General features: G+C 39.7%; 1 protein-coding gene across 1 annotated transcript; it reads left to right on the top strand.

The window, feature by feature from the left end:
• The first annotated feature begins 252 nt into the window (after nucleotides 1-252).
• On the top strand, nucleotides 253-26968 carry pnocb (prepronociceptin b). Its single transcript, XM_008398154.3, has 3 exons — nucleotides 253-412; nucleotides 17164-17424; nucleotides 26060-26968. The coding sequence occupies exons 2-3, from the start codon at nucleotides 17287-17289 to the stop codon at nucleotides 26693-26695; spliced, it is 774 nt and encodes a 257-aa protein (XP_008396376.1). The 5' UTR covers nucleotides 253-412; nucleotides 17164-17286; the 3' UTR covers nucleotides 26696-26968.
• The last annotated feature ends 348 nt before the right edge of the window (nucleotides 26969-27316 follow it).

Genomic DNA, 27316 nt, shown 5'->3' with positions numbered 1-27316 from the left:
TAAACAGAGATGTTCTAGATCAATCCAAGTGGGTGCTGCGTATTTTTAGAGCCCCCACCTCCACTAGTTGGCTCACTGAGGATGAAACCGGTGGCGTAGGCAAAGCCTCTTTACGTCACCGCGGCCCGCTGGCTCGTGTTCCTGCGTAACAGAATGGGGGAATCCACCTCTTTCCCCCCCCCATCCCCACTGCGCTCCTGTGATATGAGTGGTGATGTACAGGAGAGGGGAGGGTGGTGAGAGAACTGGAGGGTTGAGCCAGGAGGGAAGGGGTGTGCCATTATAAGGAGCCTCAGAGGAGGCACGCGTTTAGTTGTTGAAACCCTCAGCCTAAGGATACGAGCCGAGACACCAAACCACTCAGAGCCTGCAGAAGGGAGGACTCCGAGACATCCTTACGTCACCGCCACAGGTAAGGAGGAAACTTTCTATCATGTGAGGGTGAGCTCACCTGTGTGGATAGATACGGGTGTTTGCCTGGGTTTATGAAAGAAACTCTTTAAAAATGTTTCTTTAAGATAATTTTTTTGTCCAGTCAATCTTCTCTCCCTTATCTCCCACCAGTTTGATGGTTTTGATATCTGACCGCTAAGGCGGTTCTGTAAACAACCCTTCTTGCCTAGAAGAAAATCTTTTTTTTTCCATTACTGTGTGTTTATGTCCCTGTGGCTCTAAAGGCACCATCAACAGTACGCACGTTGCACCTGATTACTACTTCATTAACAGGAGACAAAGTGATGATGAGAAAAGTACATAGAGGCACCCGACACTAGGCACACACACACACACAAAATAAGCAAATAAGGTCAGAGGGAATTTTGAAACTATTAGGAAATTTTTCTATTTTCGTGGACAGACAGGTGGATTAACCGAAACAGCCCTGGTAGAGGTCAATGAGCTAATCACCATGCTACTCCTGAATCAATTTATTCATAGCCTGTTGTCGGATTATCGCGCGTCAGATTAAACCACACAAAGAGTCTCCAACAAAAGCCCGCTCGTTGCACCCCGGAGAAGCTCTGGTGTCAACCTGTGGTCCTGGAAAAGAGAAAGAGAAGAAAAGCTTCCCAAGTGGATCCTCTGTTATTATGCTAAACACATAATAATGATGATGGTTGTAATGATAATGGTAATGAATGTGCATAATCTGTTCCCATTATCAGGGAGGGGGGGGAAAAAAAGACGATACTCACGCAGTCCGGGAGAAAATGGGTGCCTAATGTGCCATTCTGGGATAAACGACTACACATTAGGGGAATGGTTTTTGAAGACTGAAATGTTTACAGGACAGCAACAAATGTAGTGTTTTGGAAGTAAATTTGATTGACTGAAATTATTTGTTTTGATCGCTTTCTCTTCAGTGTCTCCATAGAAAACGCTCATTTTTAGGTTGTTGACAGTTTGTTTTCAAAAATACCCTTTAGTAGCCTATTAAAAACTGTTTTTCTGAAAATCACATTTTTCGATTTAAAATTTCAAAAAGGAATGTCTGAATTTAAGTTGTCTTTAGTTTGATCTATTAAAACTGTTTTGTAGTTGTGCGCTGATCAAATGATTACTAGTACCAAGGTCTGAAAAAAAAACTACATCACTACTGTCTGAGGTTCATTAAGTCAAAGTTTTCCTCAGTTGCATGGAAAGTAGAGTTGACTGTGCGTCCCTCCCCAACCTGTTGCTGTTTTAGCTTAAAGAAAATATTTTTCTACACTTTCCCACACTTAAAACAAAAATTTGTTTTGATTAAGGAAAACATGAACAGTAGTGAGGTGGAAAATAAAGGGTGCCGCCGATAACTCTTACTGAGGTAACAGTTTTAAAGCCACAGTTTCCACAATCAGCATGTTGGCTAGTCACCCCTAATCCTGCTGAAGGCTTGATACCGGAGCAGGTAGCCTGACTAATTAACCAGCTCATATGAACCTCTTATATGCTCAGTATTACTGTATACAAAAAAGAATGTTGAAAATACCTCAAATTTTTTGCATAAAAAACGTAAAAATACTACAAAATTCTGCGGGTGCTTTTAAAAAATATATTTTTTACAAATTCTATGTATCAAAATCTAAATAATAAATTAATGTTAAAGATTAAATGTACTCATTTATTTTCCCTTTGGGATCAATAAAGCATCTTTGACCTGAACTGGAACTATAACATCTCAAATCAACACTTTATGTTAACAGCAATAAGAAGAATAAAAGTGTTGCTTTCTGTTTAAATAAAAGTGATTAGGATAAATTGTTTTGTTGAAATTTCCATTTTTAAAGGGAAAACATTTTATCTTTTACTCAAGGTTATCTCATTCAGCCTCGTATCGAATGATGCCCACCGTCTTTGGGATTTCTGCGACCCGAGCCCAACTCTAGATAATCTATCATCTGTTTGCCCCCTCTGCCAGCACCTCCCTCCCTCGTGTATTCTGTATTTCTATTCCCCTCCACCACCCGTCCTCCCACCCTGGCCTCACTGTCGTCACCTTGTTAAAACCAAGGAGCTCGTCTTGGCCGAGTGAGATTGCCTTCCCCTGGACTCCGTGTCCAATGGATTCGTGCAGGTGTCAATGCGTTTTAACAGCAACCAGATCAATGATGACGCACAGCGTCAGCCGCCTAACTCTGCAGAATTTTAAAAGCTTTCCGCTTTTCCCACCCGTTAGGCAATCATTCTGCTCCGACAGCTGACATATTTTCTGACGATTTCATCTAACTTTTACTTCGGAGTGGCATCCTTGATGGTCCCAGTGTTTGCTGCTCCGTTCTTATTATGCCAAACTATGAAAGCCGAACAAATGAACATTGTCTTTCTCTGCAGGTTTAGAGCAGGGTGAAGCATCGAAATTAACTCTGCAGCACAGTGACCCTGCTATCTCCTGCAGACTCTCATATCTAAACCAAGCATCGGCTTCCGCCTGTGTTGAGGGTTTATCAGCCCAAACACAGCCGCTCTGTCTGAGATCTTGCTCTGCGCTTGAGTAATATTGTTTTGGGGCTATTAACCCAGCTAGGTGGGGGCCAAATGAGACGACTGCTGGTGTGATTCTCCCACCATGAAGGACTTATCTGATGCTTTGCCTGATTGCAGAAAAAGTATCACCAAGTTGAGCCTCTACTGTCAGGTGCAAATAAGAGCCACCCCGCCTGTATGTCTAATGAAGACAGTGGTGACGATACGCTCGTTTGATCAGACGTGATTGTGTTTTGGAAAGACGACAAACATGAATATGAGCCGCATCATTCCCCATTTAATGTTTGGGATAAATGAGTGTTAGCGTAGCCTCTGTGGGAAATGAGGGGGAAAAAAAGAAGCGCGGTTTTGCAATATTGCAACTCAATTTGTTCTCTCAGCAGTGTACACTAGATGAGATTTCCTAAATAACAGCAGTGGAAGATAAAGACAGTAGCAGGGGTTGTGTGATTTTCCAGCAGATATGAAGAAGATTATGACGGAGAAAACTGGCGAGGCAGAAAAAATGGCTGCCATTGTCGAGGGGACATACAGGACACATGTGGTAACGGATCAGGTGACGGACGCAGTCGGGAGGTCGGCTGCAGTCGTGGCAAAAACGCCCAAATCGGATTAAGCTCACTCTCAGATTTTGTCATTTCGGGAAGCACCCCGCGAGGACGGGCCCAACACCTGAGCCTCTCCTGGTCGTCTGAACTCTCCATCGAGTCACGCACTCTTTATCAGTGGTTTCACAGGATGGATTTACTTCGACTATCATCCTGTGACGAACTGACTAAATCCTTCACAAGCTGAAAGCTTCCCAAAAAGTTACTTGTAGGTTACAAATGGGTCTTGGATGTGTTTTTCTGGGAGGCTTGGACTTCAGGCCGGTCAGAGTTAAAAAGAAATGAAGAATTAAAAGCCAACAGTCCTTTTTGAGTTTGAGTAATCTTCCAGGCTTTTACAGGGTGGTGTTTTAAGTTTTTTTTTGCATTATTGCATTGCTTACGCTAATTATTTAATAGGGGTGCACCCGATTTTCTCAATTTTGGGAAATTGGTGATTGGCCAATACTTACATGTGAAATCAATCTTATCCACCGATTTTATCTACCTTGTCAAAGGTCTGAAAATCTCTATACCATTTAAGCTAACTAAATCGAGGTTCTTTTTGTTTTTACCTGGTAAATAGTTTATACATTTTTGTAAGATGGCTGCTGACTCTTAATTTGAGTTCCATTAAAGGTGAAAATGATTAAAACTGCACCTATGCTATTAGAGTTGGAGGTTTTTAATTAGAATATTGTAAACTGGCTGCTAGAACAATATAAGAGAGAGAGAAAAATATGCTTTTATGCTCCTGCTTTTGTATAACCTTTCAGGAAACATTTAACAGACAAATGTTATCTGTTAAATAGGAGATGAAGACAGGAGGCATAAAACAACCACATCCTACTGAATATTAAATGCTCTTTGGTGTTCTTTGTTCAGAGATTAATATCTGTCAATAGTGTCTGCAAAAGAATTCTTACATGTGGAATTAAAAAAAAATCTATTTCTCACAAGTTTCTAGTTTTAGTTTCCTAAAGAGATATTGCCCTAGCTTGACTAGTCAGACAGTTGATTCTAGTTGATCCATGATTCTACGGATGGTATTGACCTTGTGATGAGGTGTACCTGGTTTCCTCCAAAAGTGATGCCGGGTACTCACACTAAAGAGATTAATCTTTGTGTCTTCAGACCAGAGCATCTTCTTTCTCCTGATCTAAAAGTCTCTCAGGTGCCTTTTGGTAAACTCCAGATGGGCTGCCCCATCTGGTGACTTTGATCTGGTAAGACTACCATGGAGGCCAGATTGGTGGATTGCTCCAGATGGTTGTCCTTCTGAAAGGTTCTCCTCTCTCCACAGTTGAATGGTGGAGCTCTGACACAGTGACTATTGGGTTCTTAGTCACCTCCCTGACCTTGGACTATATTGGACTATAGCGTTAAGACTGAAAATGTTGATTGCATGGTTTAGTCCTTGAGAGGTACTATCCTGCAACTTCATGAGGTATACCTGCTCCAACGCACCAGAATCAAATGGTTATGTTTTTCCATCAGCATTCAGTCATTCAACTGTGCGGAGGCCTGGTAGCGAGTCAGTAATTTGGTCAAGATGTGATGAAGACAGGATGTATCTAAATGTTGCAGGAGAACAGCACTTCTCCCTGAAAGATTTCTGTTCTGCTTTGCCTGAACTAGCATATAAACACCAACAATGTTTTGTTTCCACGCATAGTGTACATTTATTGTAGATGGTACTTGAAGTGGAATATATTAAGATCTTTACAACAGGTTCAATAGCACCGATAGTAACATCTGACTCACTCGCCTGCTTTTATAACACTTCAAGCAGGGACTTAACCTGTTAATACCTTTGTGTGTTTACTGAATGGAATGAGGAGAAGTCAGCCCACTCCTCTGATTTGCCAAACAAGGTAGTGACAACGTCTGACTTACAGGGTTAGCTGGTTTTGCAGCTTGATAAGACTAGTTTAAACAGAAGAGATTATTGGTTATTATTAGCTGAAGGTATTTCCATAAGTAGGAAGAGAACAAAACCAATAAGTCACCAATCACCATTGATCGGTTTTACCCTTTAGAATGGCTTATGGCTTTATATAGACCATCCTGAGGACCAGTCCTCAACCTCCTTTGGTTCCTCGCTGTCGACTTCAATTTTGAAAGCGGCCATGTCAAGTTTGATTAATATGAAGGACCAGAGGCATGATAGAGAGAAACACTTGTTTCCAGTGGAACTGTTTAGTGAAAGAGGCTATTGTTATGTATGCAAATAAGCAAGTAAACTTTATTAGTATAGCACTTTTCACCTGTCAAAAACTATAAAGTGCTTTACAATAAAAACAAGCATACACAGGGACACTCAAAACACAAAAATGAGAAGATAAAAACAGAATAAATGTAGCATCATACAGTATAAAACTAGTTTAAATCTAGTCTGAATGTAGGTCGCTTAATATCATCAGCATAGGAATGATAAGACACCAGAACGCTGTATGATTTTTTGGCTTAGGGAGAAAATATACCAAAGAAAGAGAACATGTCCCAGAATTGATCCCAGTGATACCCCATATTACAAGCTCTTGGAGTCCGGAAAGATGATGTAAAGTGACATCAAAATGTCACTAGAAATTTTTGAGTTAAGTGCGTTGCTCATTTATAAAAAAAATCTCATGTTTTTTCCCCAAGAAGGAACGAACTGTTCTTAAAAGGTTGGGCATAAAAGCAGGTTTGGAGATAGGCTTTTTAAAGTGTGTAAGATCCAAATTGTACTTTTTTTTTTTTTAAATGGCTCGGTAACAATGCTTGAAAAACATCATACAGCTAACGCATCCATCTTAACTTACAGTTTTAATCCAATGGAAATGATTTGGTCACGTTTTACTGGAGGTGAGGATATTTCAGAGGTCTCTAATGTTTTAAAAAAAAAAGGCTACAGCGGCTAAATTTGCCATTTTAATGTAGAATTAGTCAATACTGGTTGTGAGGAATCAGGCAGAATAAGAAAAGAACAGCTGAGGCCATTAGGTGTTATTTTAAGAAGAATGAATTAATATCACTCCAAAGTTAAAAACAAGAGGGCACAGATAATTCTGGATCACTACAATGCCATCTGTTCACCCCAAACAGTATTTTGGCCCAAGATATGATGAGGTAAATTATCAGTAATCAATAATAGTGAACATTTAAATATTTTATTGATGCGCCAAAATTGACCTATTATTCAAGCCAGGAGCTTCTAACCACCGGAGGCCAGAAGTTTCCCCCGAATTCAATAATCCGTGTAACAGTTTGAGCCATGAACCTCCAAACTCTCATCTCTGCTTTATTTGCAGTAATGATTCAGCCCTCCATCTTGATATTGCCACTCACAAATAAATATCGGCCACACTTGCCTATAAATTTGCATGCCGTTTCACTCTTCAGCCTCACCTCATTTGCATAATCTGTCTGACAGCAAGAGGGTTGGGATGGATGCGAGGGGCTAATCTTTGATGGACGGCAGCAGGACGAAAGTGGGATCTTTGGGCAAACAAAGGGGCCTTTTCCTGTGGAGGCGAAGAACCACTTCATCCGTCCGGCAGCTTGGGAGCGCGCTGCCCGAAGGGTGGCTCTTGAAAATAGATCTCCATCATCGTGCCCCCGCCGAAGTGACCTTGTCCTCCTTAATGAATGCCGGCATGAAAGCGAAGGGAAAATGGACTTTAATGAAGTGCCGGATGCGGCGCTGTTTTTAGACGCGTCCCTCCATCTCGTGGAGAAGAATGCTTTTACCTGCATCTCTCTGAAACAAGCGTATGGTCGCGCGCTTCCATTAGAGTTAACAAAGGCCTTGAAAATGTTATGTTTTCAAAAGAAATGTTCTTCCTGTTGAATTAGCAAGGAGGCCGTCACAAAGGGGGCCACTGCTCTCATGCATTTGGTTTTATTAACTGGGTCCATTTCTTGTCAGAGAGGATAATAACGCGGGAGCAGAAATGTCCGATACCGTTGGTTTATGGTCTTTCAAAGGGATGCTGAGACAGTCAGAAAAGGGAGGTATTATATACCTTTTCTTTGACTGGAAACTGAGCAGAGAAGGTCCATTAAACTTTTTTAGAAGTCCTTATTTAACTCTATCATTATGGACTGTATTGTATTGGAGAAAAAAAACTCATTAAAATGTGTTTTATGCCTAATGCAGACTTTGAAAAATACTTCTCCCCTATCCAAGCTTTTGTTCCACCGAGACAGGAAGGCGATGTATCAATTTTTTCCTCCCACTACTGCCTTGTTGTCTTGCTATTAGATAGAGGATGTCTCACAATGCCTCTACTTTTATTTTCCTGAAAAAAAAAAAAGAAGAAGACAGGTGAATGGATGAGATTTGCTATTTGTGTGGATCGAGAAAAATCTTGGTGGGAATTAATAAGGCTAAATTAGAAGCTCCGGTGAAGGGCGTCGAGGGCGCCAGAATGTCACGACTGTGAGTGGTGGAGAAGAAAAGCCCGGTGCGCGATCCTGACAAAGCCCTGACGCTCTCTATCTCATCCATTAGTTGTCTGCATGGAGCTGAAAAGCAAAGAGGAGTCTGTTAATGCGCAGATAACCCAGAGGTCCCTCTGTGTCTGTCTCTCCCCATCTCAATCCTCCTCACTCTCTTCCTTACCTCCTTCTACCCCTCTTTCTTCAGCCCACCTACCCAATGTTTCTCCCTCTTCTTTAAAGCATTTGGAATTATAATGGGACCCTTTCCTCTTGTGTAACGTATTCCACAAGATTCCAGTTCCTTCCATTAGCAATCTTAACCAACCGTAATGAAAATCCAGAACCAAGGCACGACGATGTGGTCACTTTCTAGGAGGGAGAGATGATTAGAATTTCTGCTCTACCAATAACATCTCACGGAACCATTAGCGACACTTGATTTATCTTTATATGCCGAGATTGGTGAGTGTTTTATGTCGACGCGCCGTGTAATCACTGGTGGAGAGTGCATTGATCTGAGATAATGGGCAGCTAAAGTGCGATGTGGTGTCTGAACAGAGGGGTGAAGGAAGCCAAAGAGTTGCTTTAAAATAACACAATGGTAGTTTTGACATCGCTGAATGCCAAAATGAAGGACAAAATATGTTGTTTTGTGAATGAACAAGGCAAAAATATAAAGCCTTGGGTTTGTCTCAACAATCATGGTTTGGTTGATTTATTGTGTTCAGCCTTAGATTTTGTTCTTTTTCGACTTGATTCAATTCAAAAATACTTTATACCAAAAAGGGAAATTGATTGTTGTAAATGTTATAATTTAAATATCTCCAGAGAGCTGTGGATGGTGATGCTGTCCATAGGAAGAATCTCCTGTAGCTGTCAGTCTGGCAACAAACCTGAAGAGGTATTTGAATGAAGACTGTTGCTTGACATGTTAACAACTCAATTTCTGGGCAGCAGAGATCCTAATCTGCAGCCCCCTCTCTACAGGCTTGGCTTTACCGGTTCTCACTCAGTTAGCCCCAGTGAGTTTTGTCTCAATTTGCAAATCCAGCGCGATTTCTTTCCGATTTTTGGAACCACCTCAGGGGTGGTACAAGTCGGTCCAAGCTGGGTTTTTTGCTCATCTGATTGGGAGACTGCTTTTACTAATTGGATTTACGTCACTGGATGAGAGATGGCGATACTTTTGGAAGAGCGCACACAGCATCAACTTGACGGGGCAACCTGCAACGTACAAATATACCAAGAGATTTCTGAAAAACTGGCCGCCTACTGGCACAAAGTGACACCATTGAAGCGTCGACCACAGCTCCTGCGCGCTCAAGGTTCGCCCACATAGTGAGGAAAATAGCACTAATGGAGACCCCCAATTCTGCTAGAACCAAGCCAGACATTAACTGGCTAAAATTAGACTCAACGATGGAGAAGGGGCTTACAGCGACATGTCTTGGATGACACCGTCAGTTGTTGACAAGTATTTCTATTCCATCTCATCTGCTTTTGCTGCTTCTGTTTAAATCTCTGTCTGGTCGTATGGTTAGAAACCCAGGCGGAGCGACGGTGGAGTTGTAGACATGATCTTAGGTCATTGTGACGGATGGAAGAGATAGTTTGAACTTCCTCCTTCTTTTCTCTGCTCTTTGGTCCTGCTCTGCCTCCATGAAGCTTCCACTTCAAATCCTCTGGTCTGGGGGGTCAAAGTTCAGGTAATACAGTATTTGAGTTTTCAGGGTTCCCAGTTTTTAAAAACAACAGAGTTGCCACTTTTATGCATCATAGCAACTATCCGAAAGTGAAAAAGTTAAGAGCAAGAATCATTCAATCTGCACAGCGTCTATAACAAGAGAAGGACAATGGTCCACACTTTTTTCAAAAATATATAAAAAAAACAACAAAGAACTAATCTTACTCCAACATGCTGCCACCATCAATCATGAAAATCTTGATTTTCATGATTGATGTTCACTTGCAACTTCTTGTACTCTCATGTTCAGTCAGTTTTCTGCTTTCCCTGTGGCTTTTTGTTCTACTAGGCTTTTATTAAGTTAACAGTTTGTCCTTCAGCTCTAGCTCTTTACTGAAAACATTTTGTCTTCCCGTCTGCGGAGTAAATCTGTGGAATAGTCTTAGCGTAGAAATAAAGTAATGTCCAAACATCACCCAGTTTGAAAAGGGGAGACCACGTCGTATTTAAGACTACTGTTCAAGGATAAAACAATTATGGATCCACCAATCTGATTTAACAAGCTTCTACTTCTTCCTAGCAAACATAGCATTTAGATCTTAAATTTGTAAATAGTGTAAAATCTCCAGCTGTTGTACCTGTTATTTTTATTAACATACTAATTCACAAAGACACAAAGTGTAGTCACAGAAAGATAATCTCAGGCTTATTGGTTGGCTCTGCGCACATTTCCACTTGGCTGAGTGTAATCTGTACCTGCTGGCATTTTTCTGACAAAATGAAGACACAAAAATTAAAAGCCTGTCAAAATGGCCTTCATCACAGCCAGCACAGGACTTCTGCAGTTATACCATTGTGTCGTAAACATACTCAAATGTGTCTACTCTGCATGTTTGGGCAATAATCGCAGGCCACTTTCAGCTTACGAGATAATTTACTGAACAATGATGTGGTTAAGTTTGTCATGGTTTATGGGTAATAGGTGTGCAAACAGATGTAAGTGAGATATATAATAAACATCAGTAAAGTGGTGTCACTGTAGCCTGCACTGCGTCAATACAGATCATTACATTTGGATCACTGTTGAGGGACAAGCAGATGGATGCCTACTGATCCAGAACATCGACGGGATTTTCCACTATTTATGGTGTGTTGATGGGTTCCTAACAAAACAAACCAATAAGCTAATCGAGCTTCCTGCGTCCATGCAAGTCAATGTAACAATATATGTGAAATTAAAAATAAAACGACGATTATGTCTTAGAAAGTTCTTTATTTTTCCAGACGTTTTTTGGGGTGTGTTTTTTTTTTTTTCAAATTGCTTCATACAGCAAAGTTATTCCCTATGACGGAGTTTTAGTGCGACGCTGAAAAAATATATTACAGATCTTTTTTAATGTTTGCTTAATGTCTCGCATGTGGTGTCACACGTCTGAAGAAAGTGAGCGCAAAGCAAAGAGGAGAAAAGAAGAAAACAATGGCGTCTATCGAACTGACGCAGGAGATAATACAAAAACATGAGCTTGTGTGAGAATTATCGAAATGGCCAAGGGGACCATAATTCTTTCAAAGCTACAGACAAAGTATCCACGAGGAAATGGGCTTGTGTTATTTGATAATAAAAATGTTTTTTTTTTTTTATAACTTTAGAGTGGTTTGGTCATATTTTGCAGGGCTGGAATAGATTAAAGTTATCTTAGTTAACTTAAAAGGAGAAAATACATTTGAAATACAAGCAGATTGACTTATGCGATAAATTAAACTTGTATCTCGAGCAGGCACGTGCAGGGGGGGTGGGGTGCTGGGGGTGCTTGAGCACCTGCCCCTTTTGCTCCTTGCCCCCAAGTGCCCTTTTATTGTTTTCTAAGCCCTCTTCTGACACATAATAACATGTACTAAAATTATTATTATTATTATTATTATTATTATTATTATTATTATTATTATTATTATTATTATTATTATTATTTTTTGTACAACATAATAAGCCCCCCGGTCACCTTGTTACCTTTGACCTTTTGCCCGTGACGCATGACGCAGCTGCCTCTTGCGCAGTGAGATAAGGCGGATAACTGTCCAGATTACAGAACAGTTTTTGGTGAATTAAAAATAACGTTTTTGATTAATAAAGTGGAGTAGACTTGCTACTTGTCAGATGACGGAAAACGCTCAACGTTTTCTGTAATGTTTCTGCTTCAGCACGGAGTCGCAATTTAAGCAGAGAGGTAATGAAATACAACAGACACTGAAAGGCCTCTGCGTCTGCCTTTCTCTGAAGAACTACTGAGCGGGAAGAGACAGCCAGGTGAGGAGAAACTGTTCTTATCTATTGATTCAGTGTTTTTATCATACAGACATTAGGCTGTTGTTATTGTTGTTATTGTGCTATTAGCTAGCTGCTAGCTAACGACTTTGCTAGCAACAAAAGCTTCTCCCCTGTATCGTTAATAACAGTAATCATTCTTCAGTATTGCTTAATAAGGGGCACATCGCCCGTCCAAAACCAATCATCTCTATAATGGATATATGTCTTCTAATTTCCTTTGCTGCATAATGTACATTGCATTTATTCCAGCGTTAGGTAAATGTATCTTTAAGGAGAATAACACTTAAATAAAAGTCCAACAAGGATATTCATTTAGAATTAAAAATAACTCGCCCTGAATTACCATGAAAGATATAATGAATGTAATAAAAATGTGTCATTAATGAAGGGGAAAAAAACTCATTCCAGACTTTAAGTTTAGGGTCTGGTTCGCAGAGTATGAAGTTATACATATATTTTTTCCCAATTATTCAATGAAAAAAAACTAATTGTAATCAAAACTTTTGGAATTGTAATAATTTATTTTTAAAAAACAAAATGTTTTGTTTAAATAACTTTTTTAAAATTAAATAACAAATTTTTGTCTTGTGAACTTAAAAAGTTATTTGCCAAACAAACTTTTATTTGCACATGATTTTGGGCCCTGCCCACGACGTCATGTGAGAAAAAAAGTTTAAGCAAAACTCAGTAGACTTTTCTCATGGTGTATTAACAATTAAATTTTTGCTTTTGTTTTTTTTTTTTTTTTCTGCAGTTCCACCTTAAAGTTTGATGCAGCTCTGCTTTCCTGAATGGACCGTCTTCATCACCACTGCAGCAAACAGGCAGCTCTATTTTTTATAGATTAAAGTCCACTAAAATGGTGCACTGTGCCCTTGTTTATATTTTAATAGTGTAATTCTGTAAAGACAAAATATGTCTGGTTGTCTAGCTCTGATTTACATATGTTGCTAAATTGCAGGTTTGAATATTGCAATACTGTCTTATAACAAAATATACCTGCAGAAAGAAATTACTAATAAAATATCTTACATATGCATAGTTGTATGCTCTATGTAGAGATTTTCCATAGCTTTGATAGTATATCTCACAATTTTGTTATTTATCATTGCTTATTAAACTCTGAAAGCTGAGTGGCTTTGTTAATATTCTGTCCTAGAATGCGGTTAGATGTGCCCTTTTTTTTTGAGCACCTGCCCCTTTAGTGGTCTCTGCACGGCCCTGATCTCGAGCTTCTGCTGAACAAGAAGCAATTTTTGATTGGGAAATTCTTCATATTTTGATGACTTGTTTAGGTTATTTCCCCAGAGGACAGGACTGACACTTAAAAGACTGGAAACACAATGCTTTGCTGAAAGCCTAAAAAAAAAAAACCAATGCCTAAATGCATGCAGGCAATTAAACGACGCCTTTTATCTAATTATGAATATTGTATGACTTTGTTTATTAATAATGGTGTTGACAAAAGCATCCGGATAGAAGCTTGAAATGTCACCTCATATTAAAATACTTAAGTGGAATTATTATTAATGTGTGAATGCTTCGTCTTTGTAACACCGGAGTGCATCCGTCGCCCACGCTGGGCCGCGTGCTCATTTGTTTAACTTAGAAAGGGCCACTTAAGGGAGAACATGACAATATCAACTGGACTTAGTCAGCAGGCGGGTAAATAATTGTCACACAAAACATTTCAGGGAGGCAAGCAAACAGGTTTCCCTTAATGATTTCTTATAAAGACGCTTGGAGATTTGCCGGACCTGTCTCACACGCCGCCGACTTCAAGTGGTAATGTGACGAAGTGGAAGTGGTCACGGTGTGCTAGCTTTTACCTATTCATCCGTTTTTACCTCAGCGCACTCATCAATACAGCAGCAGTGCAGTTTTATTCTCAAAGGTCCCCCTTCACTGTTATCAATACAGGCTCACTGTGACTGATTACATCCGCTACTGGTTCTGCGCTGGGCTGGCAACGTTGTGATATTTCTGATGAAATATTTCTCACACAAACTTTTCATGTAGCTAGGTTCCTTTGAACGTAGAGAATGACGTTTTTCCTTCCTCCACAGTCCTTCGACTTTACAGACATTGAGCTTTTCCAACAAACTGCTTCAGTCAGTACTTACCTGAAGGCAGGTTTAAAGAACACGCTCTCACTTGGAAAATTGGTTCCAGCGAGGCACAAAGTCTTTCCTGGCTAAGCATCAAGTGACTCTTGTTTCTGGCAGGAGTCCTCAAGGACGTGACCGTTTTCGTAGAAGTTGTGGAGACAAAATACAGGCAAGTGGGGAACGAAAATTGAGGACTTAGCCGTACAAAAAAAAAAGGTAAAAAAGATTGATAAAATTCTCCAAACGTCCGTAGACAAGTTTTTTTTTTAGCTACTGCGGTTAAGAAACCGGTTGTCCCGATTCAGTCAATAAATATACTTTACTTTGTGTGTATTTTCAAAGTTTAGTATAAAAAAATACGTGGAGTTAGCCTTGGTTAGCACACTTTGACATTTTGTCCATATTTAGAGATACATATACGTTTTTAGTGTGAACGGTTTCTTCTTTCAACCGTATTTAACGCGTTGGTTTTACACGTCTTATTCAACTCATATGAATAAATAATAAAATCCAGACAGCTAGGACTTGACTACATCCTGACAAGTAGATGTGGCCGATATTGACTCAAAATTTTACCTTGATACTTTTGAATAAAAGTGATGGGAAAAAAAGGAAAGATTTATTTTTTGGTAGGGACAATGCATATTAATTGACATTTTTGTAAATGTGCCAGAATTAACCAAAAGGTTATTTCTCATCTGTTGCAGTTTATTACTTCTTTACCATATATTTTTGTAAACTGTAAAGCTGTGTCTTCATGGCACAGTAATCATAGCCTCACAAGCACACATTAAACAATTCATATTTTTTAAGTTATTTATGATATCATGTAACAAGTTGTGGCGAAAATAGCAACAGTAGCAATGCTGACGATACAGACAATTTCAGTAGTTTTAAAACATCATTAATTGGACTCTGCCGCGATATGCACGATAAATCCAAACTCTTATCACAATCATTTTTTCACAATAACGATATCAATATACAATAACAATACAATATATTGTTATCCAATAGAACAATTTATGTTATATTAGAAAATGACATAACAAGACAATCCAGATCAGGATTACAGTACATCTACATTTTGCCGTTACCCAACATTGGAGATTGACGCAGTTTAGTAACTATCAACTAGTCTACTAGAGAAAACTTTAGAAAACGGCCACTGATGACTTGATGCCAGGTGTTCTGCAACAGGTGTGGATACAAAATAAACGAGATGAAATAACATCAGAAGGAAGTTAAAGCAGCCACAAAAAAACTAACTATAACAATGGATAGTTTTGTAAAATCGGTGCTATGAGATATCACTTAACAGTGTTACAGTGTAGAAGTCAAAGTTTATATGAACTATTTTTGAATGTGAGTTTTTTTTGTTGAGTTATTTTCTTTAATGTGGAGATTAGTGACAGTCCACCAAGGAATGGTCGTGACATCAGTGTTGAAATTACACATCAACCTTTACACATAAAATTGTTTTTAATATAAGCCCTTTAAACTAAAGTGTATCATGTATCAATTATATAATTATGTTTTTTATATGTACATATATATAAATATATTTACATTATTTGTTGGTATTTTTTAATATTTATGGCGTCACTTAAGCAGCAAGTGAGTCACAGATCCTAATATATATAAATGGCAATGAGTAAAAGGATGACATAAAACTGCAATTAATGTTTGTTAGGTAAAAAAATCTGATTGTTTTCATCATGTTTATGTTAATGAAATTTAGATTTGCTGCTTCTTTCTGCTACCTTTACATGCTTTCATTAGTTGGCATTGAAGTTTTTGCAAAATACAACAAATAAAAATGTCTAATTTCTCTTTACCTCATTTAGTTCTTTGTACCTGGATGATGGTCGTGTTTTAGATTCGCAGGCCTGCAGAGGCAACAGAAAATGTTTCTGCTGAGGTAGACCAGCCGCTGAGCAAAGGCAATCTGTGATGTTCTGAGAGGCTGTTTTCCTTCATCATCTCCATGTTATCGGCTGATATAGAGGGGAGCGACAGAATAGATGTGGGTCGGGGAATGAAGGTCAACCCCGTGCACCTGGTTCACTCAGTTATTGCCACAGTCACACATCAGAGGACTCTCAAATTCATTCGCCCGCCCTGAATCTCACATCTTTTTAAAAATAATGACTTAAAGCTGTAGTTTGTATGGGTTCTTTTACATATTTTTGTTAAAAGTGTCACCATGTCGTGGCAGCATATCATGAAACAAACTCTGAAAAAAATCAAGCTCCTCCACCTACTCCCTGAGCTAATACTGCCATCTACAGAAATATATGTATATATGTTTTTACACATTTGGTGAAACTGTCACTACTTCGTGGCAGTATAGTATGAGACAGATAATCTGTCAAAAAAAAAAAAAAAATCCAGCTCCTCTGCCTTTTCCCAGTGCTGAATAGAAACAACCAATCCGACATCGTTGGTTGCTATGCTAACTAGCCGTAACATTCCTAGCAGACTCTGCTATTGGAAGACGCTGTAGAGTAGCAGAAAGCATATATATATATATATATATATATATATATATATATATATATATGTGTGTGTGTGTGTGTTTAAATCTTCAAGTTACACAATGAAGTTTTAAACATAGCTCTATTGTTATGTCAGAACTTTTTAAAAACTCTTAAGCGCCATCATCTGTATGTCGTTTATCAGACAGACTGAAAACAGCTGCCTGTCGATTCGTGTTGCCTCGAGTGATGACCCATGTTGTGCTTTAAAGCTAATCGCTGCAGCCACTTATAAACAGCAACAAATCCCCAGCCTCTGCAATTGGAAAAAAAAAAGTCCAATTTGTGAGGCAACCCCTGGAGCAGAGGACGATTCCTGCCCACTGGAATTTGCCCATCTATTATTGCCTGAGGTTGCGCTCTCTCTCAATCCCCACCCACGCTGTCCATCTCCTGATGTTGGCTCAACACTCTTAACACCACCAACGCTTTCAACTGACCACACAAATCTAGTTAATTATCTGTTGGGGGAAAAAAAGAAATGGAATTGATGCAATATTGCTGTCACTCTGGTGTGCTTCTCTCCTTGTAGGCTGGAGCCAGATCCCAGCGGCATCGCCTCCCAGATTCTCCAGCTACTGACTGTGATCTCTGCTGGGCTCTGGTCCGTCCCTGCCCGCCTGCCCGCCTGCCTGCCTGCCTGGCCGTGCTGAGCATGAAGGTCCCCGTGTGGTGCCTGGTGGTTCTGCTGGGATGTCTCTTCACCCCCGCGCGCTGTGACTGTCAGGGGGAATGCGTGGCCTGTGGGCTGCTCTTACAGCAGCAACAGCTGGAAGAAGCCTTCGATACCATAGTGAGTATATGGGTGACTCTGTTCTTTTTTTGTGAGCCTAAATTGCAGTACACTTGTCATGACCTTCCAAAAATAATGGCCTGTGTAATTTTTTTTGTCAAAAGATAAATTAGGTTTTGAGAAATGTTCAGGTGTTCAGGAAATGACCAGCTGCACTGAAAAGCAGCAGACTGCAGGCTAGCTGCAGGAGCAGATAACCTAAAAATAAACCAGCTTGTTGCACTATATCCAGAACAGAGCAAGAACAGTAGATGTTATTTAGGACAATAAATATTTCAATACTCTCTCTACACTACAAAATATCAATAAAGAAATGTATTTTTATCACTTCAAAACTTTGCTAAATTATTTTAGCAGCAGTGGGAATCACTACTGACCTTTAGTTTAAAATGGAAGCAATGTCATCAGATTTTTTAAATTAACACCATTAAAACAAACTGTAAGAATTCAATTTCATTCCTAAGCTCTTCGCATTAAGGAATTAATCATTTAATCAATTAATGGCATGTTAAATTGAAATGAACTTGATCATTTCCATTGTGATTAATAACTTGTTTACAGAGATGCCATAATCCATTTTATTTATGTTCTTGGTTGTGTGAGGCTTTTATTTCTGTTTTATTGATTTGTTTTTGGCCGCTGAATTTCGGACATTTAAAATGTCTTCCAGTTCCGGTGTGGAGTGTTCTGTACAAAATTAAAGTTTATTCGTGTTTGAGAGGGCAAACTTGCATTATTATGCCATTATCAGCGTATTAGTTGAAAATCAAAATGTCAATATTATGATTTATCGCAGTAAAGTTTATCGTCCAGCAAAATTTATTAGCATGACAGGCCTGTTTGTACTGCTGCATTTCATTAGGAAAGCTAAAATCAATCAAAAAAGCATAAAAACATGACATTTGAGACACTTTTTTTTCACTCAAAGGAGTATTATTGGCTGAAGAGAGCACTAATGATGAAAACCCACATATATGAAAACCACCAGCACCTGTTGCACAGTGATTTACCTATTGTCAGACAAGTATTGCATAAGATCGCACAGAAAGCTGGAGAGACGTGGCTTTAGCTGGAAATAAAACCTCAAATTATTTCAGCCTGAACTTGGATATTGCAAAGTATGAATAGCTGTGCACAACACTTCGTGACCAACATTAAAACGCCAGCCTCTCTACCAGGAGGAACGGATTCCCTCCTCCTCCTCCTCCTCCTCTCAAACCCAGAACTTCCAACTCGGCTTTCCAAACAATCCGAGGACGTCAGCGGGGGTAAAAATAGTCCGTGGGCGTCCATGGATAACGGCAGGACGGCTAATTTAGCTGATAATGATGCGCGCAAAGACAGCTGGGACCTTTATGGAGTTGTAATAGAACTATGTAATTGACTGCTCCTCTGTAGCATCATCTTGGGCTTACATCAGTGACTGACACTTTTGATCAGCTCCTCATTGTGTTAGGCGCCTTCCCATTGAGCCGAGCCCCAGCTGGAATCCGCAGAGCAATTCCTTTGTTTCCCGTTCTAGACGGAGAGAAGGTGTGTGTGTGTGTGTAAGCGTGCGTTTGTTTGTAATACCTTGTGGGGGCCGTTTTCCTGACACATACTACGTTGTGGGGACCCGCTGCTCCTTGTGGGGACCAAAGCCTGGTTTTTGGTTCAGGGGTTAGATTTAGGACTAAGGTGTGAATTGAGTTTTGGTTAGGGTTAGGATAAGGGTAAGGTTTATGCTGTAGAAATGAATGGAAGTCAATGGAAAGTCCCCTCAAAGATAGTCACGCAAACATGCGCGTGTATGTGTGTGTGAGGCCGCCGCTGTTTGTTATAATGTCAGGACCCATTGATTTGTTCCCGGAGTAGGCACACACACGGGTAGAGGAGACACACTGTACACACACACACACACGCCTTCTGCCTTTCTATTCATTACATAATGAATTATATTATTCTCAAAGGTAAATGCCAAGTTTTGTTTACACTTTGGCTAATTATCTGTGTTGTTGGTCTTAATTAGAGGATTTTCGGCAGCTCCGACAGGCTTTATTCAGGATTCCTGGGGTTCTCTAAGTGTTACAGTTTAGAACGAAGCAGCAGAAAGGTGTCAAACTGAGCTCTTTGAAACTTCCAGAGAATCTGATCCCAACTACCTCCAATCAAGTTTTTCTTTCTAGAAAAAGCTTAAAAAGTCTACCCTCTCCCAGTGTTAAAGTCATCGGCTTAGCAGGAAACAACGAGGAAAACTTATTGCATCGTGCAACTAATAGTTATTTTAGCAATTGATTATTCCATATCGATTAAAAAAGTGTAACGTTCTACAGATTTTTTCATATGCAATATTATAATTAAATTCAAAAAACGACTGAAGAAAATCAACATTTTATTGCCAAAAATGCAATAACATTTCGTTCCTTTAGTAGATTTGAACTGAAGACTAAGCTGCTACTAACACATCTACAAAGATATTTTCATATTAAAGCTGCAGTATGTAATGTTTATTCAAATAAAAAAATTTTTTTACGCATTTGTTGAAACTGTCTCCATGTTGTGACAGTATAGTGTAAGAGATAATTTGTGGAAAAATTAAGCTCCTTTAACTTTTCAAAGTGGTAACCATACACCACAACCAATCAGAAACAGGAGGCGGGTCTTAGTGCTGTCAATCATCACTTCCTTTCCTTCCCTTGCTCTCTGCTATCCTGCAGCCAGGAGAGCCGATCATGACTGATAACACTAGTTATCATAGCCACTGACAACGGCAGACAAATAATTTTCCCATAACAGTAAGTCGTTTCACGCCAGCTGGAGATGGGCACCAGCAACCCTCCCGAACCCACTGAGGGACAAGGGTGAAAGAAAATGGATGGATGGATGGACAGTAAGTCGTTTCTCCGCCTTTATTACTTTTAGCAGACAGTACATGAGGTGGTTGACAGCGCTACGCCCCTCCTCCTGGCTCTGATTGGTTGGTTTTGGTTGGGAGCAGTTCATTTCTTCAGACAGCAGTTGCAGCTCAGGGAGGAGAAGGAGAAAACTGATCTTTTCACAAATTATTTGTCTCATAGCAAATTGTTAGGACATGATGACTGTTTTAATAATGTATGTATGTAAAAAACATATTCTTTATAAAAGTTACATGGTGCAACTTTAAATGCCAAATTTATATAAATATATTAGAGATGGGCCGATCAGGTTTTTTCCTGCTGATTCTGATTCCGATCACACATACCGATCACATAAATTTTTTTATTTTTTATCATAAGCACTACCGGTTACATTATATGGAAAAAGGAACCATAAATTCACCTTAATTTAGACAAAAACTTGTTTTAAATAATTTTTTCCAAGAAAAAAACAAAACAGAAATTATGCAAATTGTACTGCTATCTGTAATACTATCTTTAACAGACTGAAAACATGAAGGCTCTGAAGAGGCTAAATAATGCAGAGTCAAAATAAAACCTCTCAACATTGCCAAAAAATTCAAGTATAAAACTTAACATTCAAAGGCAAATACAGGTTCCATTACAAAAAACAATCCTGAGTTACTGAATGAAAACTTCCTGATAGCATGGCGGCTAGCTGATTACTGCTAGTTCTGATTGGCTGTTTCTGACTGAGCGGAGTAATTATGCAGAACAGGGAGGATATCAATTATTTTTTTAGAGATTATCTGTCTCATGTTAGGACAGTGAAAGTTTTAATACGTATGTAAAATGTATTTTTTAGGTTAGATGCTGCAGCTTTAAACAGAGGTTCAGTGTGAGAGTCACTACCAGGTGGAGCAGAAGCGGCGCTCCGTCTGTGAAATATTACTACCTGTAGCGCGTAGCAGTGGTTCAACAGCGAGAGCAGAACCAGCGTTTTACATTGCAGCTCGAAGACTTAAATAATTTTCCGGGTTATTTGTTTAGCTTTCTGACCGTCATGCTAATCCGGGTGAGTGTTTGTAGCTGTGCGCTGCTTTACCTGCTATCTGAGCCTCCATATGTCATTTTTACTGCAGTGAGCCTCGATGTAGCCAAACTCCGTCAAGTATGGCATCGTTTTTATGCCATGTTAGATTGATCGTGTTGATGCATTTTGACGTGCTTCAATTTTCCGCCACAACACGCAAACTTCCCCATTCACTCAGTGCGTTATAGTTCAACATCGCTTAGGATTTGTTGCTGCGCGTTTGCGCAGAGTGAAGGAAAGAGGAGACCAGCTGCACAGGCAGACTGCGAAATGAGATGCAGGTGATCGGTTTGTGTGATCGGCAACAAGAGACCGTGATCGCCGATCACCGATCATACACTTTTTCATGGAAATCGGCCGATTATAATCGATCGGCACACCTCTAATATATATATATATATAATCACTGCTCAAAAAAATAAAGGGAACACTTTAACATTTAAGTGAACACTGAAGTGTTCCCTTTATTTTTTTGAGCAGTATATATATATGTGTGTGTGTGTGAGTTTAGATAGATATATAGGACAATTTTGTCTTAATTATTATTCTGAATATGGTGGGGTTTTCTTTTTGTTTGCATCTATGTACTCCAGTTAACGATTACAATGAAATTTAGGATTCTGACTTTTTTTGTGACAATTTGTCAAATGTCCTTTTTCAACACAGCCTCAAATCTGGGCTTCTAAATAACTTAAGAATTAGAAAACGTTTCCAAATGGGTCAAATCAAGCGAGTAGACTGGTTTCTGATGATTACACTTTTAACGCCTGAGCTCGTCGACTCCGGAGATGATACTTCCGACCTGCTGTTAAACGGCACCTCTTTAACTCATTTCACCACCTGGTGTCATGTCGTCGGCGAACAAAATAAAAGGTGTAATTCCTTCTCGGCCATTCGAAAGCAGACATTTTGACCTGAATGAGTGAGGGAAAACACAGGTTTGTCAATAACGACCGCATTCCATCTGAGCAAAGGTCTGCTTTTACCCGGCAACAGGTGCGCACAGATGCAGGGGTGAATTACGGCGTCCGCTAATGCACCTGCGTGTTCCCTTCTCAATAAAGTTAAATTGTCTACCGTGAAATGAGCTAATCAGACGGATTTAGTGCTCCAACTCCCCCCACCCCCACTCAAAAGACTGCAGTTGCTCTGAACAGCCGTGCCCTGGTTGTAGGTAGTAGGTAGTACACCGGTACATATGAGGCTCAACCCTTATAGCCATAAAACGTCTGCGGCAGCCAAAAGTTTTCCACAACCGCCTTTGTGTCCTCTCATGTGTATAAAAACAGACTAAATGTGCCCCCTCTGTCTCTCTCTCTCTCACACACAAAAACCACACACACACACACACTCCTCTCCGCTCACTCATAAACTCCTTTTAGATTGCTCCATTGATCTGACATGGAGAATCCCCTTGGTGTGCTCATTTAATTTACGACGGATAATTAATTTCCGCTGATAGATCCGCAGCGGAACTCCCTCTTCTCTCGCTCCTGTGATGCGAGCAGGTCTTCTGATAACAATGGCAATTTATCTCGCTTTGGGTGAGATTTTGAAGAGCAAATGGGATTCGCCTCTCAGCTTAAGCTCAAAATGTTTAACTCTGAGAGTGCAGGGTTTGGGTAAAAAGGAGACAAGTAGAGGGGGACAGCTCTTTGGAGAACATGGTGGGGAGGAAAATGATTTTCTCAAAGTGTTTAGAGATTTGTAATTTTCATTCTCTGGTGTTTTTGGTGTTCCTTGACAATGATAGTATTCACACCAGTTGAGCTTTTACTAATTTTATCATGTTATAACCCCAAACCTGAGTTTAATTGACTGTTTGACACTTGTAATCCCTTTTATTATTTTCTTATTGTTCTTGACTTGTGGTCAGGGGGCCACAAGTAATCATTTCAAGGGCCACAAATGGCCCACAGACCACACATTTTACATCCCTGAACTACTGTGTCTATGAACTCATGTAAAAAATTATTTTTTACGTGAGTAATTTTTGAACTCACGTAAAATAATCTTTGAAATAAGTGAATCTTTGAGTGTTTGTTTTCCTTAAGACAATTAAAAAACACAACCGCAGTAACATCCTTGTATATGTATGAATCTGAAAGTCCTGGGAGCAAATGACGCAAATAAATAAAGTATTTAACTTACAAAATGTCAACGCTATTTACCTTCCACGTTATTTTCCTGTAGTTGTTCTGCACAGCTTTGTGAGGATGTACCACATAAAATTATAACGAATGACTGGTTGACATTACCATATGCGGAAAAAGTTGCACCAAGTCTTCTGCCGACAGGAAAATGGCTCATAATGTATTCAGAATGCAAACCAAAATCTCATGTCCAAACAGTAAAGCTGTAACCCTTTAAGAAATCTGACAGGAAATCAAAGAGTCAGGAATAATGATGAGTTGACAAGAAAGTCATTAAAACTGCACAGCATACCTGTGCTATATTAAAAAGTTGTAAAATATGACAGGTGTCGTTTGAAGAGCGAAAAACACATCATTATTATAACCGAAGAGTCAATCAGAAATAAATAGGTATCGACAAAGGAAATGATTCAGCTGCTGTCCTTCAGGCCAGTTTGCGACGTCTTTCAATTTGGTGCTGTCAGTCATTCTGCGGTCGCAGATTTTACGCCTGTCAAATGATGGACATCTCATATTGGTGCATAACTTTCCGTATACACTGACCGTGGCAGTAACAAGGCCCATTAACCCCCCCAACGCAGCAAGCCGCCCAGTCAGGCTCCGCTGCAGAGCCGTAAAGAAACGTGATTGCTTTGCCATCGTTTTACAACATGTGTAAAATACTTTAATATTTAGTCATAAAGACAATTTATGAAGATGAAAACCTATTGAAGTATTTTTTTTATTGTAGACATACCTAAACGCTCTTCTTCTCAGCCTTGTGAAACTTTTTACTATTTTTAGATGACTTTTTTTTTTTTTAGCTTAAATGAATAAAAGAAGCCAGTGTTGTGACTACAGCTAGTTAAACTTGCAACAAGATAAAATTATTTTTTTATATGTATTAGGTGAGCTAAAAACAATATCAGTGAACAATAGGCTTTTATCAGTTGGACACACCTGATCTCCAATGAGATTTTGTAGGCCTACAATTAGCAACTCTTTGCTAACTAGCATACACATCCCTCCAAATACTTGACATGTATTGATTTGTTTTCCTAGGGCTGTTTGAGAGTTTTACCTCAAGTTTCATGTACAAAATTGGACCTTATCACATGATAACTCCTGTTCAATCTTGTTTAGATAAAAAAAAGATGTTTAAAGTCAGTTTATCAAGCCCAACAAAATTCAAAATTCCTCTTGATATTGTTATCAAGCTAACGAGATATTTCAAGACGATTTGAATCCCATCCACCATAAAGTTAAAAAAAGTGAAATTGTTTTTTCAGGGCCTAAGAGTGCACACACACTAAGTTAGCTTAACGTGGCTAATAGCTTTAACAGAACTTTGTTTTTTCTCTGAAAATCTGAAACTCTTTACTAAGACGTTAGCAATATTCTACTGCAGTTTGACATTCACAAGGTTATGATTGTATTTCTTAGGTTACAAAACTTCCACAATGAGTGGAATTAGTGAAGTAACAAATGTTTCCTAAGTGAAGAGTTTTAGGGAGGACTGAGATTTCACTAGGTAGCCTTTAGCATTTATGCTACAAACATTTTCTGAGTATAGAAAACTTTGAGCAAATGTTGAAAATGTGACATTTTGTGACATTTTTAAATCTATATTTAGCCTAAACTTAACAACTAAAGTCCAGACTAGGTAAGCTAATGAAAGCTTCTTTCAGCCAGCTATCTTTCAGTATTTCTCTTTATTCTGATGTCTTTTTTACTTCCTTTTAAAACTTTATTTTACAGTGTAAAGACACCAACATCTTTTCTATGTCTGTCTGACAAATATTTGCTTAGGAGGAACAGTTTCATCATATTAGCCATAAAGTTTCATCAGAAATGGGACTTTGGTTTGATCTGTTGGGTTGAAAAGCTCCCACAAAATGAGAGATAAAATCACAATCCATTTTATTGACTTTTACTACGAAATAATTAATTACCTTGTTGATTTGTGTAATTAAGTCATTTTAACTTTCTTTGGTTTTTCTTTTTATCTGTTGTCCCTGACAATGAGTAATTTGTCTTGCCAAAAATAAACAAACTCTTGGCTAATTTTGGCGCATTTACAAAACTGTTAATTAATGTGCATTGACCGTACCAACTAAATTAATACATGTCAAATTGATCAGCCATAGATGAATTACATTTTAGATGTAACTTGAGACAAAACCTCTCCTCTGATGATTTAACCTTTACTGTTATATAGGTTAAATGAAATGCCGATTAAAGCAATGTTCATAAGAAACAGGGGAGCTTCACACTGAGAGTGATTGACAGCGCTAAGACCCTCCTCCTGGCTCTGATTGGTTGTTCGTAATTATCACTGGGAGGAGGAGGAGCTTGTTTTTTCCCCCACAGGTCATGTGTCTGAATATCAAACTGTCACTAGAAGGTCAACAAGTATATATATATATATATATATATATATATATATATATATATATATATATATATATATATATATTTTTTTTTTTTATAAAAGTTACATGCTGCCGCTTTAATCTCTCCGTTGGACTAAATCCCACTTCCTGTTCCCTCTGCAGGTGTGTCTGTTGGAGTGTGAGGGTCACGTCTCCACTTCGCTAACATGGGAAGTGTGCAGACGCGCCGTAAAGCTGTCGCACCAGCCCACACTAGCCGAAGGGGGCGCTCTGTTCAAAAGAGCCGGGGAGGAGCAGGACCTGACCCGTCTCGACCTGAACGCTGAGTCGGCAGCAGCTCAGCATCTCCCAGAGCAGGACCAGGACGAGACGCCGTGGGACGAGCGCAGCGTCCAGTATGACTCCTCCCTGCTGGGCTCCTCGGAGGAGGGCGGGAGCCTGCGGGGCCTGGATGTCAGTCTGACCGAGGAGGAGACCCAGCAGAGGGAGGAGCGGGGCTCCGAGAGCGACGACCAGCTGGAAGGTGACGCCAGCTCCCAGGGCGTCACCTTGTCCAAGCGCTTCGGCGGCTTCCAGAGGGGGCGCCACGGGTACAGGAAGCTGATCGGCTCCCCTGTCAGGGGCCTGCAGAAGCGCTACGGGGGCTTCATCGGCGTCCGCAAATCCGCCCGCCAATGGAACAGTCCGAAGTGGATGAACGTGAACCAGCAGCTGCGGTACAGGAGCAGCAGCCGCAGCGGCCGGCCCGGTACCGGCGGCCTCCCCACGAACCGGCGCTGGAGGCAAAGCAAACTGTGAAGCCTCTCCGCCCCCCTTGGGTTACCTCAGCTCATCCCACCTTTTAGTTCTCAGCGGCTCCTCGGATTTGAACTGTCGACGTGATCAGAACAACAGACTCTCATCTCTTCCGCGCCTCTCTTCGTGTCCCTAAGTAACAGAGAATGTTTTGATGTCCCTCCTATTAAACTCACATTTACATGCCATTCTGTGAAATAAAAGAATTAGAGAAGTGCAATTGAATATATTTTTGTGTGTCAATACAATAAAAAGGGGCCAAGTGACACTGGAAAACTGGCTGCTTGTGAAGTTTTTCCACTGAGAAAGCTCCATAAAAACACTTTCTTACACTGTTCCTCACATTTCCTTACAATACCTTCAATTTCTGTGTATTTCATGGAGATTCTGTGTGTTAGACCAACACGAGGCAGTTTGTAGTCGTGAAATAGAAGGAAAACGACGGCAGAGAAAGATGAAATTATGGATTTGAAAAATTTTTATAAATAAAAACCTAAAAGGTGTGACATGCATTTCTATTCACCCCCCTTCACTCAGATAACCCTTAATAAAACCGAGTGCAATGGTCTCCAAGTTTTTTGACTCAGGCCAGGGAGGCAAATTTTTCCAAAATAAAATTTCCCA

This window comes from Poecilia reticulata, chromosome 21 (assembly GCF_904066995.2).
Source record: "Poecilia reticulata chromosome 21, P_reticulata-male-v2, whole genome shotgun sequence".
In the NCBI taxonomy this organism is placed as follows: Eukaryota; Metazoa; Chordata; class Actinopteri; order Cyprinodontiformes; family Poeciliidae; genus Poecilia; species Poecilia reticulata.
This window is presented reverse-complemented; position numbering and strand designations above follow the sequence as displayed.

Excerpts from the sequence above, each read along its gene's own strand:
- pnocb (XM_008398154.3), top strand. The coding sequence starts at position 17,287 with ATGAAGGTCCCCGTGTGGTGCCTGGTGGTTCTGCTGGGATGTCTCTTC. Across the intron at positions 17,425-26,059 it reads AAGAAGCCTTCGATACCATA|GTGTGTCTGTTGGAGTGTGA; the intron begins GTGAGTATATGG and ends TTCCCTCTGCAG.